Genomic DNA, 18,058 nt, shown 5'->3' on the forward strand with positions numbered 1-18,058 from the left:
AGGTGTGCAGCCGTGTGCCTTTAGAGACGTCAAGGGAATGCTCTCTTTCCCTGACAGTCTGCGGTAGCTGTACCCAGAGTGAGCATCCTTTGATTTCAGTCAGAGCCATAGCTTCATCACCGTATAGGAGTTGAAAGGGGGTGAAGCATATGGGTCGTGTGACCGTTGTTCAGAGGGACTACGAGACTTTTGGAAGCTCGTCAACCAATAGGCCTCTAGCTAGGCCTACGAGGTGATGATTCAAGCCTGAGAGAATGTTGCTGTTGGCGCGCTTGGTGGCCCTGTTGTACTGACAATGATGGACGATGGAGAAGCAAAGTTCGATGCCAAGTTTGGCATAGAATTCTCTGAATGGTCCGGAGTTGAATTGCATTATGTTGTTGACTGTGAGTTGTCGTGGAATGCCAAAGTGGCAGACTATGTTTTTCTAGAAGAAACTCTGGACTTTCTTCTATGTGATTGTTGTGAGGGGCTCGGTCTTGACCCATTTTGATAAGTACTCCAATGCTAATACTGCATACCAAAGGTTTCCCTTGGCGCGAGGGAACGGTCCAATGAGATCCATTCCCCAGCGCGCAGAGGCAAGATAGAGGCGATCGGCTATAGGACACCCAGGGGTCGGTGGCTCCGACGCCCCATCAATTGGCATCCTTGGTAAGTGTGGACGAATTCCTCCGCATCAGAGATAACTGTGGGCCAGTAGAGCTCCTGACGTAGTGCTTTATCAGCCAGGATGCAGGGCACTAGGTGATTACCGCAGAGTCCTTCGTGAATTTCTCGCAGGAGGTCGTCCTCTTTTTGCTTGGTGACACAACAAAGGAGGGGTGCACAGATTCCCACTTTATAAAGGGTGTCGCCTACCAGGAGATATCCCCTAGTGTGGTGTTCAATGCGACGGGGTCATCCAGCTCCTCTGCTCCGTTTAAGAAGGAAAGGAGGGGGATCCTCCAGTTTGGGGCTCCGATAGGAAGAACGGTTGCTGTGTCTCATCTGGGGAGTCAGCTGTTGGCTAGTGGAGGACCTCGAAGAAGGTGCCTAATGGCATGTGTCCATTCCCACCCGCTGCTTTTGTCAGGGCGTCCACCTATTCATTGTTTGTTCGTGGTATGCTTCATACTGATATACCATGAAACAACCCTTTGGCCTTGCGGATGGCCTTTAGGTATCTAGCTAGGTCCGGATGCTGAACTTGGAAGCTCTTGTCAACATGCCCCGCGACGATCTGAGAGTCAGTCTTGACAATGATTCTGGCAGCTCCTAAGGCCCGGCCTTTCGAAGGCTCAAGAGGATGACTTCGTATTCGACAATGTTGCTGGTTGTCTTGAACTCTAAGCTGGCGGCAAACTTGGCTTGCTAGCCCATAGGGGAGATAAGGACCACCCCGACCCCTGCGCCAGTGGAGCCATATGCTCCATCAGTGTATATTGTCCACACATCTTGAGGTGGGGTCGCGGGAGGTCCAGCGGATGCTGACGTCCATTTAGCGATGAAGTCGGCCAATGCCTACGACTTGATGGTTGTCTGGGCCACAAAATTTACCATGAAGGGGCTAGTTCCATAGCCCACTTGTCGATGCATCCAGTTGCCACCCGATTGCGAAACATATCACCAAGTGGGTATGAGGTTGGCACTATAATGTCGTGGGTGAGGAAGTAGTGCTGGAGCTTACGTGAGGCCATTAAGAGGGCATATGCCATCTTTTCAAGCTCGGTGTAGCGTGTCCTAGCCCCACCAGGGCCTCTGATATGTAGTACATGGGTCACTATACAGAATGATCTTCGCTATCCTCCTCCTGTATTAGAGCAACACTTATGGTGAAGGCAGAGGCGGATAAGTATTGAAGGATCCCTTAGCTGGGAAGGGGTATCACAAGTGTCTTGGGGTCAGAAAGGTGGGCCTTGAGGGCTTCAAAAGCGGCTTGGCACTCCAGGATCCATCTAAAATGCTGAGAGCCCTTTAGCATTTTGAAAAATAGAAGGTTATGCTCAACATATTTGGCGAGGAAATGGCTAAGGGCTGTGAGGTGCTCAGCTAGGCATTAGACTTCCTTCGTATTAGCACCGCGGGGGGGGGGGGTGACATTTTCGTGATGGCATGGATCTTATCAGGGTTAGGCTTGATGCCCCTCAGGGAAACGAGGTATCCCAGCAACATGCCAGCTTTGGCACAAAATACATACTTCTCATGATTAAGCCGCACGCCTGCACCCCAGATGTTGTCGAATGTTTCTTGGAGGCCAGCAACATGGTCGGCCTTGAGCTTGCTCTTTACGACAATATTGTCGACATAATCCTCAACATTGCAGCTTAATTGTTGTTCCAAAATCTTGTGTATCAAGCGACAGAATGTGGTTCCAGTGTTCCAGATGCCAAAGGGCACCCGAATGTGGCAGTATACTCCAAAAGGGGTGATAAAGCTTGTTTTGCTCTCATCCTCCGTAGCCATCCACACTTGGTGGTATCTAGAGTATGCGTCCAGGAAGCTTAGTAACTCACAGCCGATAATAGAATCCAACAGTTGGTCGATGCGAGGAAGGGGTATGGATCTCAAGGGAAGGCTTTGTTAAGTGAGGTAAAGTCAATGCACATGTGCCATTTTCCACTATGTTTCTTGACCAGGACGGGATTTGTGAGCCACTCGTAGTGTATGACCTCTTGGACGATGCCGACCTTCAACAACTTCTGAACTTCCTCCTTTGCGACCTTCGCCCGCTCAGGGGAGAGTTTACGGAGCCCCTGGCACACTGGCCTGGCCTTTGGGTCAATTCAAAGGGCATGCTCGATGATGTAGCGATCAACCCCAGGGAGGTCATACGAGGACCATGCAAAGATATCTAGGTTACCCTGCAGGGTGGTCAGGAGCTGGGCTTCTCGCTCCGGACTGAGGTTTTCCTCGATTTGGAAGGTTCGATTGGGTTGGTCCAAACATGCTGGAACAAATTTCACTTCCCCCTTTGGTCGTGACTTCAGAGGGCCACGGTGCCCAGGTTATGCCAAAGGGGGGGGGGGTGTCTTCGGAGAGCTCTATGTGGCCACGTTATGGAAGTGGTGTCCATTGAGAGGGGCAAGGTGCCCATACTCAATGTGCCTTGCCAAGTTTTGGTCTTCGTGGATGGAGATTAGCCCCTGGGGTCTAGGAACCTCTAGGCAGAGGTAGTTGTGATGGGGAATAGCTCCAAATTTGTTCAGAGTCCCCTGGCCCAGGACGGCATTGTAAACATAGGATACGTCCACAACGTCAAAGATGATAACTTCAGTCTGTGCAGTGGGGCCCTCGCCGAAGACGACATGGAGATTTATTTAGCCTAGGGCATCAAGTGGGGCCCCGTTGAACCCTTGCAAGGGCCTATGAGCCAGGGAAAGCCGACTCTGCAGGATACGGAGCTAGTCGAAGGCGTGTACAAAGAGGAGGTACGCTGAATTGCCCCCGTCGATCAATACCCTTCGGACCTCAACTTCAACAATGCTGGCTAAGATGACCAAGGCGTCGGAGTGGGGGAACTTCACTCCCTCGGAATCGTCGAAGGCGAAAGTGATGGGGGGCGTCGGTCCATCTAGGGGCCTAGTGATGGATACTGGTTGCCTCGACGTGTTTCACCCCCCGTGCGTAGTCTTGCCGCTGTCGCTTTGAGGAGCATCTGGAGCTTCCTCCCCCGGTTATGGCGAGCACCACCTATCTGGCTATGCCCCCCTCAAGGATGCACTAGTCCATAAGCGGCGGAGGTGGAGACCACAGAGCCAGCTGGGAAGGGTTCTGCAAGGCCAGGTGATCAACCTGGTGAGCTGATACTGATCCACGGCCTTCGGGTCACTCGTTGTCGTCCCTCTCGATAATTGCGTAAGCTGCCTGCTTCCTGAGATACTCCTCTCGGAAGGTTGTGAGGGTCCAGCAGTCTTCAGTGCTATGTCCATGTCCAACCCCATGTAGAGTGCACCAGTGCCATTTCTCAGGGTACCGGCTCAGGATGCGGTCTCGCACAGGGAAGGTTCTGGGGCGCCCCTAGCCATGTTCCCTAGAACAGGGCGGGTTTGGAGCCCCCTAGCCCGGGTTGATGTTGAGGATGTCGCAGCGCTGTCGCAACATCCCTTATGGCCTCTTCGGAGCCCCTTCTCGCCGGTAGGGGAGGTCATGGGAGGACCCTGCTTGCGAGACAGACTTCTCGGGCTCAACACTAGGGGTCGTGGTGGCTTGTGCGATCCCTCGACGGAGCCGCTCCTCCTCCACTCATGCATACTCCTAGAACTTGCACATTAGGGCCTCCACCAACAGCACCGGGCATCGGTTCAGCCGATCATAGAGGGGGCCATGAACCAGACCCTGAGTTAATGCGTCGATGACCGATGAGTCTGAGATGCCCTTAATTTGGGACTTGGTTTGGGAATACCTCCAAAAATAATCCCGAAGGGTCTTGCCTGGCTGTTGTTTAACGTTGAATCGGGTTTCGAAGGTCACCGGCTTGACAAAGGTACCCTGGAAGTTGTTGTAGAAGAGGTCTTAGAGTTGTGCCCATGCGTAAATAGTCCCGGGCTCCAGCGTCTAAAATCATTGAAGGGCCACCCCTTCCAGGATGAGGGGGAAGCACTTGGCCATAGCGACCTATCCACCTCCACTAACTTCTAGAGCGGAGGCGTATGAGTGGACAAACTCATTTGGGTCTGAGTCGCCCCTAAGCAGCTTCGGGGTCTGGAAGCCCTCTGGGAAGGGTGTGGCATGCATGTTCGCCTATAGAGGAGAGTCGTGATCTTGTACTGGGGCCTCGCAATGATGAATCCGAGGCTTCAGAAACTGCACACTGACTGCAGGGGTGACTAGTGGCGATGAGATATTGGGATAAAGCCCTCACCAGTCCCCGGAGATAGGGTCAGGACGGTGCTAGCCATTAAGGGAGCGGTCGTGGTCCCACGGGCTGGTTGTTGTGCTGCCCATAGGGTCATCTGCAACTCCTCCAGCTGAGTCTGGAGGGCCAAAACACACGACTGTTGTTCGGAAAAGGTGGTGTTCACAACAATTGTGCCGTCTGCAGCCCCTAGGACGCGGTAGGGCCCTCATTATGCTACTGCTGCAGGGCCCCCGAGGCGGGGCCCCCAGCAGCAACTACAACTGTGGTCGCTATCGGGTTGTCGGTGGCCACAGGGCCCTTGTTCCCTCGGGCTGGAGGGCTGTCGCCTGTGTACCGTGTGGTCCTTCCCGCAGGCGTGGCCGGGCATTGGTTGCCTGTGTTGTGGCCTCGGTGGTCTTCCTTTTACGTATCATCCTACCTCTCTAGCACTTCTATGTTCGTCCCCACGGACGGCGCGTTGTTGGTGCAAGAAGATATCTTGCATGAACAAGTGTGGTGAGGGCTCACTCACAGGAGTAGCTCAAGCTTGGAGAAGAAGTAGAGAAGGAGGAACACTAAATAAATTCATGGTAAAAAGGATCAGTCTTTGGCCTGATGGCCATGGGTCTACCCCTACAGAGATGGTGATACAAATATCGCCATATCGTATGGGTCTAGAACCAGTCGAATCACACAACATGGGTCTAGGTGGGATGCGCTTACTCCTAATCGTAAGATATTCTTCTATTACGCAACACAGTAGTGCAAGTGGTCGGGACATGGTGTGCAGCCGGTCGCCTATTGCAGTGCCGCACTGCCAAGATGTCAGGACGGCCTCCACTTCTACGGGGGATGTTAGGATGGCCTCCACTTGTGTTGCATTAAATGTATGTCACTTTCTTGCTGATTGAGGATGGTTGGTGGGCTGTCTCTGGTTGATCTTTCGCCAAGGTCTGATGACTCACCCCCGGGGCTTCAGAAAGCTCATCCAGACTCCGAAGGGCAGGGGCTCCAGAGACTGGGGCTTCGGAAGGCTAAGGCCCTAGAGGGTTCTGGAGCCTAGTGATCTGCAAGGCCTTCGGGAACCCATTTATCCGTAAGCACGAGCTAGTGGGGCCAGGAGCGTCAGGGGTCCTTAATGACGACCCCTAACAGCTTGTATATGTCATGTCTTGATATTGTTTTATCTAAATTCCGTTGAACCTTAGAAGGTCCCAACATCGAATATATTGATTGCTTTCCTACTAGCATGTTTAGGTTTACTCTGCTTAAACAAAAGGATCATGAAAACTACTTGTGTTAATCATGTCTTATGCAAAAGTGTGGAATCGTTGTGTGGGATAAGAAAGACATTAATGAAACCCCAAAAATTGATTTGATTTGATGAGTAAAGTACCCCACACTGGTGGAAATTGTCTTAGGAGTAAGGTTCAACTGTGTGGCGTTCTTGCTAGGAGATACTTGTCTCGATAAGGACCGATTCATTGTGACATCATATATAGTGATCAATCGTACAACCATATATCATGCATGTGGTTGGATTTGACTCAACCCCTTTGACTTATATCGAAGATAACAAATGAGAAAGCTAGGTTATATTCGCACTCAAACTGTCTGTAGGGCTTAGGTCGTTTTTGATGTATATGTTGTTTTGTAAAACTCTGTTTAATTAAGCCTTCGAGCATGTGATGTAATGAACCCCATATTGCACTCTATTTATGGTATTTTAATCGATGTATACCTCTGATGTCCAATTCTATTAGCAATGTGTGTATCAACTACTAATCTAAAGACTGATACAAGATGTGTAACGGAGCCCTAAAGGAGGGGTCCAACATATGATAAACACTTCAACAGTCAGTCCGTTTTCCCTAAAGAAATGTCACAAGTCTATTTTGCTTAAACCCAACGAAGAACGAGAGTAATACAATGCTGAAAGAATACAGGGTGTGAGGACATGTTCCATCCAAGACGTGAATAATGCAATAGTTTAAAGAAATTAGTTTATTTTCCTCTATATTTTTTTGTAAGAGTCCAATTAAGCATGTAAATTCCAGAATCAGGTAGGATTTTAAGCTATGTCATTATCTAAAAAATGGATTTTAAGCTATGTGCCATAAGTCTGAAGTCTGAACCCGAATCTTTTAATGGAGAAAATCTTAGAGTGTGGATCAGTTGATGACACAAACCCAACTTTTCGAACCAGTAATGATCAGTGTAAGATTGTTAAGGCACGCATGAGATTGTTTGTGAAGCCTGAATGAAGAATCTTGAGTTCAGATATGTGCATTCTATATAGAGATGGGTTAAATACTTAGATGTTAATCTTGACATCTGTTTCTCAATTGGAGTCAATTGGCTATGACTTACTATTTGGAAAAGGAAAAGTTAAAATTTTGCTCAATGGCAAGTTAGTGCATATTGGAATTCGTCATGATGGACTATATTTTCTTGATGATCTATTTGATGATAATATTGATTGCTTAGTTGGTGAAGATAACTCTGTTTTGAGGAACAATGATACTGGTAACACATGCTCGGAATCTTATTTATGGCATTTACGACTTGGTCACATATCTAAAAACAGAATTAAGAGGCTTATTAATTCTGGAATTCTTAACTTTAAGTGGGAGGATTTTGGTACTTGTGAAGCATGCATAATGGGTAAAATGACCCGTGCGCCTTTTCCAAGGGCGGAAAGAGCTAGTGAACCTCTTGCTATTGTTCATTCTGATATTTGTGGTGAAATGTTTACTCCCACCATAGGCGGTCAAAAGGTTTATTTTATATCATTCATTGATGATTACTCTAGATATGGTTATATTTATCTTATTAAACACAAGTCGGAAGGTTTTGATATGTTCAAACAATTTAAGACTGAAGTGGAAAATCAGTTGAATAAAGCTATTAAGGTTTTAAGAACTGATCGTGGGGGAGAATACACTTCAGGAATCTTAAATGATTTTTGTAAGGAGCATGGAATTATTCACCACTATACAATGCCATACACTCCACAACAAAACGGTGTAGCCGAGCGGAGGAATAGAACTCTTATGGATATGGTTAGGTCTATGATGTCATATTCTGATCTTCCATTATCTTTTTGGAGTGAAGCTTTACATACTGCTGTCTATTTATTGAATCATTCACCATCTAAAGCTGTCACAGTCACTCCTTATGAGTTGTGGACTGGAAGAAAACCTTCACTCCAACATTTAGTTGTTTGGGGTTGCAATGCTCAAATCAGAGTTCCAAATCAACTTCGTACAAAGTTGGAACCTAAAAGCACACCAGGAATTTTTATTGGGTATTCTACAAATTCTAAAGGATATCGATTTTATGATCCTGAAAATAATAAAGTGGTGGAAAGTAGAGATGCAATTTTTCTTGATCAAGACACACCACGTCGTGTTAAACAGGCAATGGTGGAATTATTGGCAACTCCACAACAGATACAGATGGATGCATCTGGAACTAACTCACATGATGAGGAAATCATAACCCCAGAAGAAAATACAAATCAAACTCCCAACACTAACATTCTTAGGAAAAGTGGGAGGAATACACATGCACCGTGGTATCTTAATGATTATTATGTATTTTTGGGGGAAGTACACTCTAAAATTTCAGATTTAGAGGAAGATCCAAAGACATACAAAGAGGCCACTACTTGTCCTCAATCTAAACTATGGGTGGAAGCAATGCAAGAAGAATTAAACTCAATGAGGAAAAATAATGTTTGGGAACTTGTTACTTTACCAAACAACCGCAAGCCCATAGGATGTAAATGGATTTTTAAAAGAAAACTTAATGCAACAGGTCAAGTGGAAAAATATAAGGCTAGGCTTGTGGCTAAAGGATTTACACAAAGGGAAGGTGTTGACTTTGTGGAAACTTTTTCTCCTGTTGCAAAGTTTACTTCTATTCGTATTATTAGTGCATTAACGGCTTATTATGATCTTGAACTCCACCAATTGGATGTTAAAACTGCTTTCCTTAATGGTCATTTGGAGGAGGAAATATATATGTTACAGCCGGAAGGTTTTGGAGAAAAAGGAAATGAAAATAAGGTTTGCAAATTAAATAGATCAATTTATGGTCTTAAACAAGCTTCACGTCAATGGTATATTCTTTTTGATAATGCTATAACGTCATTTGGGTTTTCAATGACGGAAGGTGATCATTGCATATATTCTAAAGTTATTGGTCAAAAGTTTGTGCTACTATCTTTATATGTTGATGATATTCTTATTGCTTCTAATGATAAAATTACATTGATGGAAGTTAAAGCTTGGTTATCTTCTAAATTTGATATGAAAGATATGGGTGAAGCTTCATATGTATTGGGAGTGGAAATACATAGAGATCGGAATAAGCGGCTTCTTGGTTTATCCCAAAAGTCGTATCTTCAAAGTGTTCTAAAACGATTCTCTATGGAAAATTGCAAACCTGTTAGTGTACCTTTGTTAAAGGGAACTAAACTCAGTAGGAAATTATGTCCAAAAACTCCTGAGGAAAGAGATAGAATGAGTGGTATTCCTTATGCTTCGGCATTAGGGTGTCTTATGTATGCTATGTTGTTCACACGACCTGACCTTAGCTATGCAGTTGGACTTCTTAGTAGATATCAAAAGGATCCTGGGGAAAAGCATTGGAATGAAATTAAACATGTATTACGTTATGTCAGAGGAACTCTTGATTATTATTTGTGTTTTAACGGTCATAACCTTCAGCTGCAGGGTTACACTGATGCTGATTGGGAAGGTGATTTGGATGACCGGAAGTCTACGTCTGGATATTTATTTACTCTGGCAGGTGGTGCTATTTCTTGGTGTAGCAGAAAACAAAGTTCCAATGCTCTTTCCACCATGGAAGCTGAATATATTGCTGCATCTGAAGCAGCAAAAGAAGGCGTATGGCTAAGGGAATTTCTTTCACCACTTAAGGTCGTGGAAAGTGCATCACAACCTGTCACTATATTTTGTGATAATCAGGCGGCGATCATGGTCTCCAAAGATCCTAAATTTCATAGTAAATGCAAACACATTGAGGGAAGGTATCACTATATTCGTGATGTTATAAATAGACTCAAGACTGTTCGTTTAGTTTATTTGCCAAGTACTAATATGGTGGCAGATCCACTGACTAAGCCACTTAGTCAGGAATTATTTTCTAAGCATGTTGCAGACATGGGTCTTCAGTTTATTTCTTAATAATGTTTCAGACAAGTGGGAGATGTTGGAATTATGTCTTTCAACATTAATCAGTCTATTTATATTATTACTCAATATGGAATACATATTGTTGGTGTGATGGAAAATGGTTGTTGATGTGGAATTTTTGTCACTCGAGGAAATCATGTACTCGAGGTGCCGAGAACGTTTATACTGGAACAGTAGAGGAATTTATCGAGATTGACTCTACTGAAATTTTGTTTATGTACGTACATATTTAACCCGGGTACAGCATAACGGAATAGCTGGGTTTGTCTGGTAGGATCGGCTCTACAGACTGTTAGCCCACATGATCGGATTGGAATTAATCTCGAATAAACAATCTGATCATGGCACATGACTCACATATGTGTGCTAGGGACTGTATATATTTTAGACTCAATAAACTGACATGTCTGATCGTGGTTGATGACATGGTTCAGGAGTCTCACGGTATTCCGGAATACAGACGGAATTTGTAATGTCTGGAAGTGGAGTCTATAAATAGGTCCCTACCCTCTAGCCTCAATATGATTTTGTGAGCGGCACCACGGAATAAGCAGAGGAATAGAGGGTAGACCGTTTAGCTCCCCAAAACGGTTCATCTCCTAGAATTTCTAATAATGTAATCAATATGATATTCGACTAACAGTGGCCAGTCATAAGAAATCGAACTTCTTGTGCATAGCATGGGCTACTTCCTTCAGTCCCATGCAGAGTCCCACTACACCTGCCACTGGTTTGTGCTTATAAGAAGAGATGCCTCTTCTAGAGACCACACCTCGTCACAGGAGGGGGAGGCCATTGTTATAGGAGTGAAGTCTCCATAGAGAGGCAAACACGAGGAGGACAAATTTGTAGCCAGTGAAACAAACAAGCAAGCTAGCTAGAGCTGCCGCTGGAAACATTCCTTGTCCACCCTCGGTTTCTCACCTGCGTCCACATCCGTAGCCAAATCAGTCGTCCTCCTCATCTTCCAGGTCGTACGTACCCTACCTCTGCAACGCCACCATCCGTCGATCGGGGTCTGAGGAGATGATCAACCGATGCTGCTGTTGCGTCGCCGGTGATCACGAGCCAGAGCCAGCCGCCGCACCCGCCGGTCGTCGCAGGTACACATATATGCATCATGAACCATGCGTACATGATACAAGCAGGATCGTTGATTCTTGATAGCATGTGGCCGTGCATGCACGACTGTATCTCCGATGAGACGATCAGTTGAGCTGATGAATCTTCTTGTGACGCCGTTTTGGATCGGATGAATTGAAGGACGAATCGGCCGTCGAGGACGCCCAAGAACAGGAGGTTTGAGTATCCATGGGCGATGTACACGCTCAAAGAGCTCCTGCAGGCGACCAACAACTTCAACGAGAGCAACAAGCTCGGTGAGGGCGGCTTCGGCACCGTGTATTGGGGCCGCACGTCCAAGGGCGTTGAGGTGCATGCATCGTCTATGTCGATCATGTAGTAATCAGTTCGTGTCTCGATCGTCGCAACCGACGGCCAGTGCATCATGAGAAATTAAATGAAGGTGCTGCGATACGCGCGTATGTCCAGATCGCGGTCAAACGGCAGAAGGCGATTACGGCCAAGGCGGAGATGGAGTTCGCCATCGAGGTGGAGATCCTCGGCCGGGTCCGCCACAAGAACCTGCTCAGCCTCAGTGGCTTCTACGCCGGCGGCGGCGAGCGCCTCATCGTCTACGACTACATGCCCAACAACAGCCTCCTCACCCACCTCCACCCCCACCGCGGCGCCCCCGCCTCCCAGCAGCATCAACCCCTCGACTGGCCCCGCCGCGTCGACATCGCCGTCGGCGCCACCGAGGGCCTCGCGTGAGTCATCATCACACCATACACTCAAAGACTATCCATCAATTCCTGCCGCGATCACGATGCCATCTCGCTAAGAATCCATGTCTTACAGGTACTTGCACCACGAGGCGAATCCGCACATCATCCATCGGGACATCAAGGCGAGCAACGTGCTCCTGGACGCGGAGTTCGTGCCCAAGGTCGCCGACTTCGGGTTCGCCAAGCTCATCCCGGACGGCGTGTCGCACCTGACAACGCGGGTCAAGGGCACGCTGGGCTACCTGGCGTCGGAGTACGCCATGTGGGGGAAGGTCTCCGAGAGCTGCGACGTCTACAGCTTCGGCGTGCTGCTGCTGGAGCTCGTCAGCGCGCGCCGCCCGCTCGAGAATCTGCCGGGCGGCGTCAAGCTCGAGATCGTGCAGTGGGCGGCGCCCCTAGTGGAGCGCCGCAAGTGGGATCGCCTCGCGGACCCGCGCCTCGCTGGACGGTTCGACGCGCAGCAGCTCAGCGCAGTGGTCGAGGCCGCCATGCTGTGCACGCAGAGCAACGCCGAGAGCCGGCCGGCCATGGCCGAGGTGGTCGAGATGCTCAGGTTCTGCGGCGAGCAGCGGACCAAGGAGATCGTCCCGGTGGCACCGGCCGCGAGCATCGAGGAGACGACGGACCTGGACGACGTCACCGGCAGCAGTGAGCCGCTGGACAGGCGGAGCTGGAAGCTGACCAAGCTGCGGTGATCGTCCATGGATTCATACTCATGCATGCATAACCCAAACCAAGGCATCAGAATCCAGGTACTTCACCACATGTAATTGAGATGCAAATGATTAGTAGTACTTAGATTGCGTTGTTAATTGATTAGCGTACGCAATTGGTGGTAATGGTGTTTGGTGGGAGAAATCAAGAGTTGTTAATCTTCTCGGCCTGCAGAGTTTTGTTTATTTGCGCTATGGGGTTGTTGCATTTGCTTCTTGTTCGATAATAATATATGGGAGTTAGCAGATGTGCAGAAGTGATTAAAGGTCAAATTAATCTTTGTTCTGTACATACTTTGGTTTATGCATTCCTTCTGGATTAAATGGTCTTTTTTTTTTTTTTGCAAAATCTCAAATAAGTGAGGTTGGTTCAACAGTCATTCAGCCCAAATGTATTTGAACATGACTGTCAGAAAGAGGTGTTCAACAATTTCACTTCCAAATGTATTTGTTCTTCTTACCCTCGGGAACATGTGTTAAACAGTCGTTCACTCCAAATGTAAATTTCTTGAGCGAGGATTGGTTTTATGTGTTCTTCATCATAGTTAAAACTGCAAATTTCACTGAGATTTGCAAGCCCAAGATTTAGTACCTTTTGTGCCCAGACGACTGCACTATTGTTATTGACTCCCAAAGAACAAGTGGGCCATGGGCTTTTGCGACATCATATTTTTACCTGGTGAGACCCGTTAACACCCATAACGGGCCTAACTCTACCATATGAATAGTGAATAGATCTTCATACCTCACCAAAGGGAAAAGGGCCCAAGCTTTATCAGAGTGCGTACAAAATTCAGACATCCTGAAATGAGTAGTGTAGTAGTTGCATAACCTAAGTGCTACCCCAAAAAAAGAGAGCACTTAGACTTATTAGAAATTTAATAAAGAGCACTCAAGTTGACACTACTCCAATAACAGAAAGCAGACTTAATAGAAATTTAATAAAGAGCACTCAAGTTGACACTACTCCAATAACAGAAAGCAGCGAGACAGCATAAAGCAAAACGTGCGACAGGTTTCCGTCGTGATCACACCAAAACTAAGTAGAGCCCACGAAGACAAGCGACTAGTCGACTCGGCTGCATACATGCATGTATATGGAGCATATGATCTCGCTTTATGCACTTTCGGTGTCAAAAACCGATGGCGAGAAATGATTCCTTCGTCGTCTCTCGGTCACGTACAAGTATATGCAGTGGCGGAGCAGAAGTCACGGAGGGGAACTGATCTTTTTCATCCTCCTCTTGCACCCCATATCTCTTTTTTTCTCTTTTTTCTCTTGCAAAAAATAGAAAGTGGATTTAAGGGTTTTTGTAAAATCAGTAAGAAATTACTGTTGTGTTGTAGTGAATGTTCTACTATAGTGGAGATCTCAGCCTACAATGATGAAGACATTAGCGCTGTTATCAGCTAGCTTCAAGTATGTCTCATCTGCAAGTTGATCGTTGCTACACCATGATTCTCTTTCTTGGGAGAAGAGGAAGGTACTAGGTAGGATACGGCGGGGCGGATTCGTATCTACGTAATATACAGTAATCTGAACAGTACACTGGCATTATTTACCGTAGCGATTTGACTGTTTATGATGATACTGTAGCAACTAATCTATTACGTTCGTTCCGGATTTAATGATTCAGAAAGGTTAATATCATGGTACTATTTATTCTCTGATATTGCTTCATCAAAGTTAGATGATACGAATCTCGACGGGGCTGCGCGATATGCTATAGACAAAAGCACTATCATATTAGGTCGGTCAATAGAAGATTTACAGTAAAGTTTAACTAAATCTTTTTGTTGATTAACTGCCGAATAATTAAGTATAGCTAGGTTTGTTGATTAGCTATTCAGCGTCACAGCCAACACAACCTCAAACCAGCCGCAACCGTAAAATCTCTTCCTGAAATTGAGACGGTAAACACCGACGACCGTAGAACTCATTCCGATACCTAAAAATTCTACCTATGCGACCGTAAAATTTCTCATGACTATAAAAATATTGTAGTTTTTATAACTTGTGGTTCATGGTTGTAAAAAAATAATACGATTTGATGGTTGCGGGTCATTTTTCCGGCTGCGGGAGTGGATTTTATGGTTATATATGTGTATATTTCTTTGTACTGCATATTTGCATAATTGCATGTACATGTGGTGCTGTACCGGGTATTAACACGCATGAACACGGTCTTTTTCTACTTGTTTTTTATGGGCATGCACGCAAAAGAATTGAACTTTTTTTTTTGCGAAAGGGGTAGATTATATTAGAAGCAAACACAGTGCATCGCCTCTTTTACATCAAAGACCCTGAAGAAACAGTAAAAAACAGAAAAGCGCAACCCTTACCACCGTCTTCATCAACTCTGGTGACCATCGCCGACGTAGATTGCCGGACCTGGAGCTGGAACCTCCTACCAACACAACAAGAGACACCAAACTTTGGTCTTGCCGTATGAGCCAATAGGAGACGCATCTAAAACTTATGAAAGAGTATAGGCTGTCATCTCGTCGTAGTTGATGGAGGAGAAAAGCTGGAGCCACCACCCTCGGAGTCGAAGCCAATGGCCTAGAAACAAATTCGCTCTCACTGACGAGCCGGGACTGAAACCCACCAAAGGGGACATCGAGTATCTCCATCCCATTCACAAACAAGAGGAGAAGAAACAACCTAGTACAAATCAATTTGGTAAGCGAAACAACAGTATCGCTAACATCAAGATTACCGATAAGGTACAAAAGCCTCATCGAACCAGCGACATCGCCGTGGAGGCCGCTATTTTCCAGGAGCTCATAGACGAGAATATTGAACCACCAGAGAGTTAGAGTTTCGCACGACACTTCTATCACGAGCAAATCTAACTCTAACCTACCTAAATATAAAGTAGAGATAGAGGGTATGTACATTGGCCATTGATCTAGTAGCTCCCCTCCATCTGGCGACCCGAGGCAACGAGGAGTCAACGAGATGACGCCAAAAGCTGAATCACCCTCTCTGTTCGCCCTCTTTAACTGTAGCAAAGGGAAAGAAGGGGAACAACGCCCCTTTCTTGCACGCATAATTAAACTAGGCAGGGGCAATGATCACACATGCATGCCGCTTCTAAAGAAACTGGTGGCTGCCTTTGTGATAGGAAAAAAACGAGAGGGTGTGGAACCGGAGAATTTGTTGTTGGAATGCCGTTGCTGAACACGTACCAGGCTTGTTCGATTAGTACCTTTCCGGATTGTCTGAGAGACTGAGACAACGTAGGTGATCAGAGGATCCTTAGTCCACTATAACCCGATATAAAACCGTACCAGTGCGTATACTTTCTGCTTTTATAAAAAGTTGTACCTACGACTAAACTGTTCATGATACATCGCAACAGTTTCTACTATGATTGATTGGTGTACAGTGTGTGGAATCAATGAGCTGGGAAGGGCCTTCTGTGAGTATATCGTGTCAGCCATTCTCCGACTCATGGCCGCGTGTGTGACATTGACAGCGTGACTAGTAAGTAATATGACATGTCTACCTTTTTTATTAGCGTGATTTAATTAATGTTAATCATTCACTATTTTGTACTTAGCATTTCACTCGCATTTCATAACAATTCTTGTAGCATGTTTTTAAAAGAAAATGTTTGTATTTTTTTCCATTTTATATATTCAAGTCAGTCTGTTAAATGGCGTCAGAAATGTTTGCCAATCCTCTCGCATGGAGATCGATTCGCTCGCAGTCAGACTCACAGCGGAAGCTTGCCCCCGTAAATCCAGCCACGCGTTCCGAGGGGCGCATGCAGCCGCACGCCGCGGTCCTCACGGCCGTGTCCCCCGCACCCATCCCATCCCCTCCCCTCGCAGCGCGCAGCGCAGGCGTCTGTGCGTGCAAGTTGCGCTGCTGGCCAGTTCGTTACGCGTCGGGATCGGCGCACGACGCGGCGCGCTGGGCCTGGCTAGCGAAAAGGAAGGATCGGCCATCGCGCTGTCTCGCCCCACGACCACGCCCGCCGCTACGCACTGTTCCCTCCGTGCCCACGCGCGCATCCCCGCGCCGCGAGGCGGATGGGACGTGGGCACGCGGCAATCAGCGGCGGGCGCAGACGCAGGCACCGCAGGCGCGCGCGCGCGCGCTTCCTTCTCTCTCTCTCCCTCACGCGTGGGGTGCGGAGAAGGGCCCCGGCCCGCGCGAGGCGAGGGAGGCACGGCGCGCGCGCGGACGTGGCCGGCACAGTAAAACAAAAACAAATTTAGGGAGAACCGGCTTCGCGCAGGGTCAACTCGGGCGGGTACAGCGAGTGACAGCGGCGCACGGCTCGAGGCGCGGGCTGCATGCTGCAGCGCAGGGCCGGCCGCTTCCGGCTTCGCTTCAGTATCGGGGCCCGGACTTTCTCAGCGCAGCAGGCACTGCAGCGCGGCGCCCTTGGGATCCTGTTCCCAACTTTTTCGTCGCCGCAGACGCCGCTTCCCTGCCGTGCCCTGCCTATGCCTTTCCCTCTCCCTTTTATCGCTGCAGTACTTGTGGGGGCAGTAAATGCCGCGTGCCTGCCGGTGGAGTTCTGTCGATGAGACGGTCCCGGCCGCCTTGAATTAGACCTGGTCGTGCTGCACGGCAAGGTGTGAATGACATGCCACCAGCGAGCAGCAACAGCTGCCTAGAGGATTTTGGCCTCGCGGACGCCAGAAATCGTTCTCCCTACACTAGAAAGTTTAACTGTATCAAGAACAAGTAGTAAGGGCACCACAAAGTTTGCAATTGCTCCCTGGACTTGGTTTTTTATTTGTCCAAGTCATTTCATAGCATTTTTCACGGCCATTGATTGGTCGGGAGGGATCGCAAAGTGATCGTACAAGTGGTATAATGCACCACGGAAAAAGCTCGCATCAGTGCATTGAAACGTGACAGGCTCAGCACATGTCCGATCAGAGCAAGGCGTTTGCACAGCAGGCGAGAGGCGCACCGTACGCTCTCGTGCTGGCAGACGCTCGCATTCGCAGGCAGCTTCTCGGAGCGCACGCCGGACGTTCTCGGCATCACCCTTACGCCGAGCTTAGCTCCGAGTAGTGCAGGCGCACGGCTTGGGTCCCGAATCCGCTACCACCTCCGCAACGAGCTTGGCACGGACAAGATCTGATTTCACACACCCTCAGGAGCCTGAACCGGTGGCCTTGTCCCTTGTGTTTGTTTTACACGCAGGTTAAGAACAGGGGGCCGTACCGGCTTCCTCTGACTCGAGAATGAGGTGGATCTGATCGCGATCAGAGCTCGCAGGAAACGGAGCCGTCCGGGAATGGAGACGTGGAGTACGCAAGCCCGCCTTCAATGCGCGCAGCTTGTCGTTTGATGCATGCATTGGTCTGTACGTGGTACTGCACGAGTCGAGTAATTTCTTCCGGCTGTTTCGAATTCCTATCCGCCACTGGCCATGCATCCGAGCCGAACAGCGAAGGGGATCTGAACAGTGTCGGGACCAGCAGAAC

General features: G+C 47.8%; 1 protein-coding gene across 1 annotated transcript; it reads left to right on the plus strand.

Moving 5' to 3' along the window:
• Positions 1–11,067: 11,067 nt before the first annotated feature.
• LOC133897758 (PTI1-like tyrosine-protein kinase At3g15890) lies at positions 11,068–12,831 on the plus strand. Its single transcript, XM_062338577.1, has 4 exons — positions 11,068–11,144; positions 11,305–11,473; positions 11,593–11,870; positions 11,962–12,831. The coding sequence occupies exons 1-4, from the start codon at positions 11,068–11,070 to the stop codon at positions 12,581–12,583; spliced, it is 1,146 nt and encodes a 381-aa protein (XP_062194561.1). The 3' UTR covers positions 12,584–12,831.
• The last annotated feature ends 5,227 nt before the right edge of the window (positions 12,832–18,058 follow it).

The sequence above is a fragment of the Phragmites australis genome, chromosome 17 (assembly GCF_958298935.1).
Source record: "Phragmites australis chromosome 17, lpPhrAust1.1, whole genome shotgun sequence".
Lineage (NCBI taxonomy): Eukaryota > Viridiplantae > Streptophyta > Magnoliopsida > Poales > Poaceae > Phragmites > Phragmites australis.

Coding starts and splice junctions, on each gene's coding strand:
- LOC133897758 (XM_062338577.1), top strand. CDS start 11,068: ATGATCAACCGATGCTGCTGTTGCGTCGCCGGTGATCACGAGCCAGAG. Junction 11,145..11,304: donor GCACCCGCCGGTCGTCGCAG/GTACACATATAT, acceptor GATGAATTGAAG/GACGAATCGGCCGTCGAGGA. Junction 11,474..11,592: donor GCACGTCCAAGGGCGTTGAG/GTGCATGCATCG, acceptor GCGTATGTCCAG/ATCGCGGTCAAACGGCAGAA.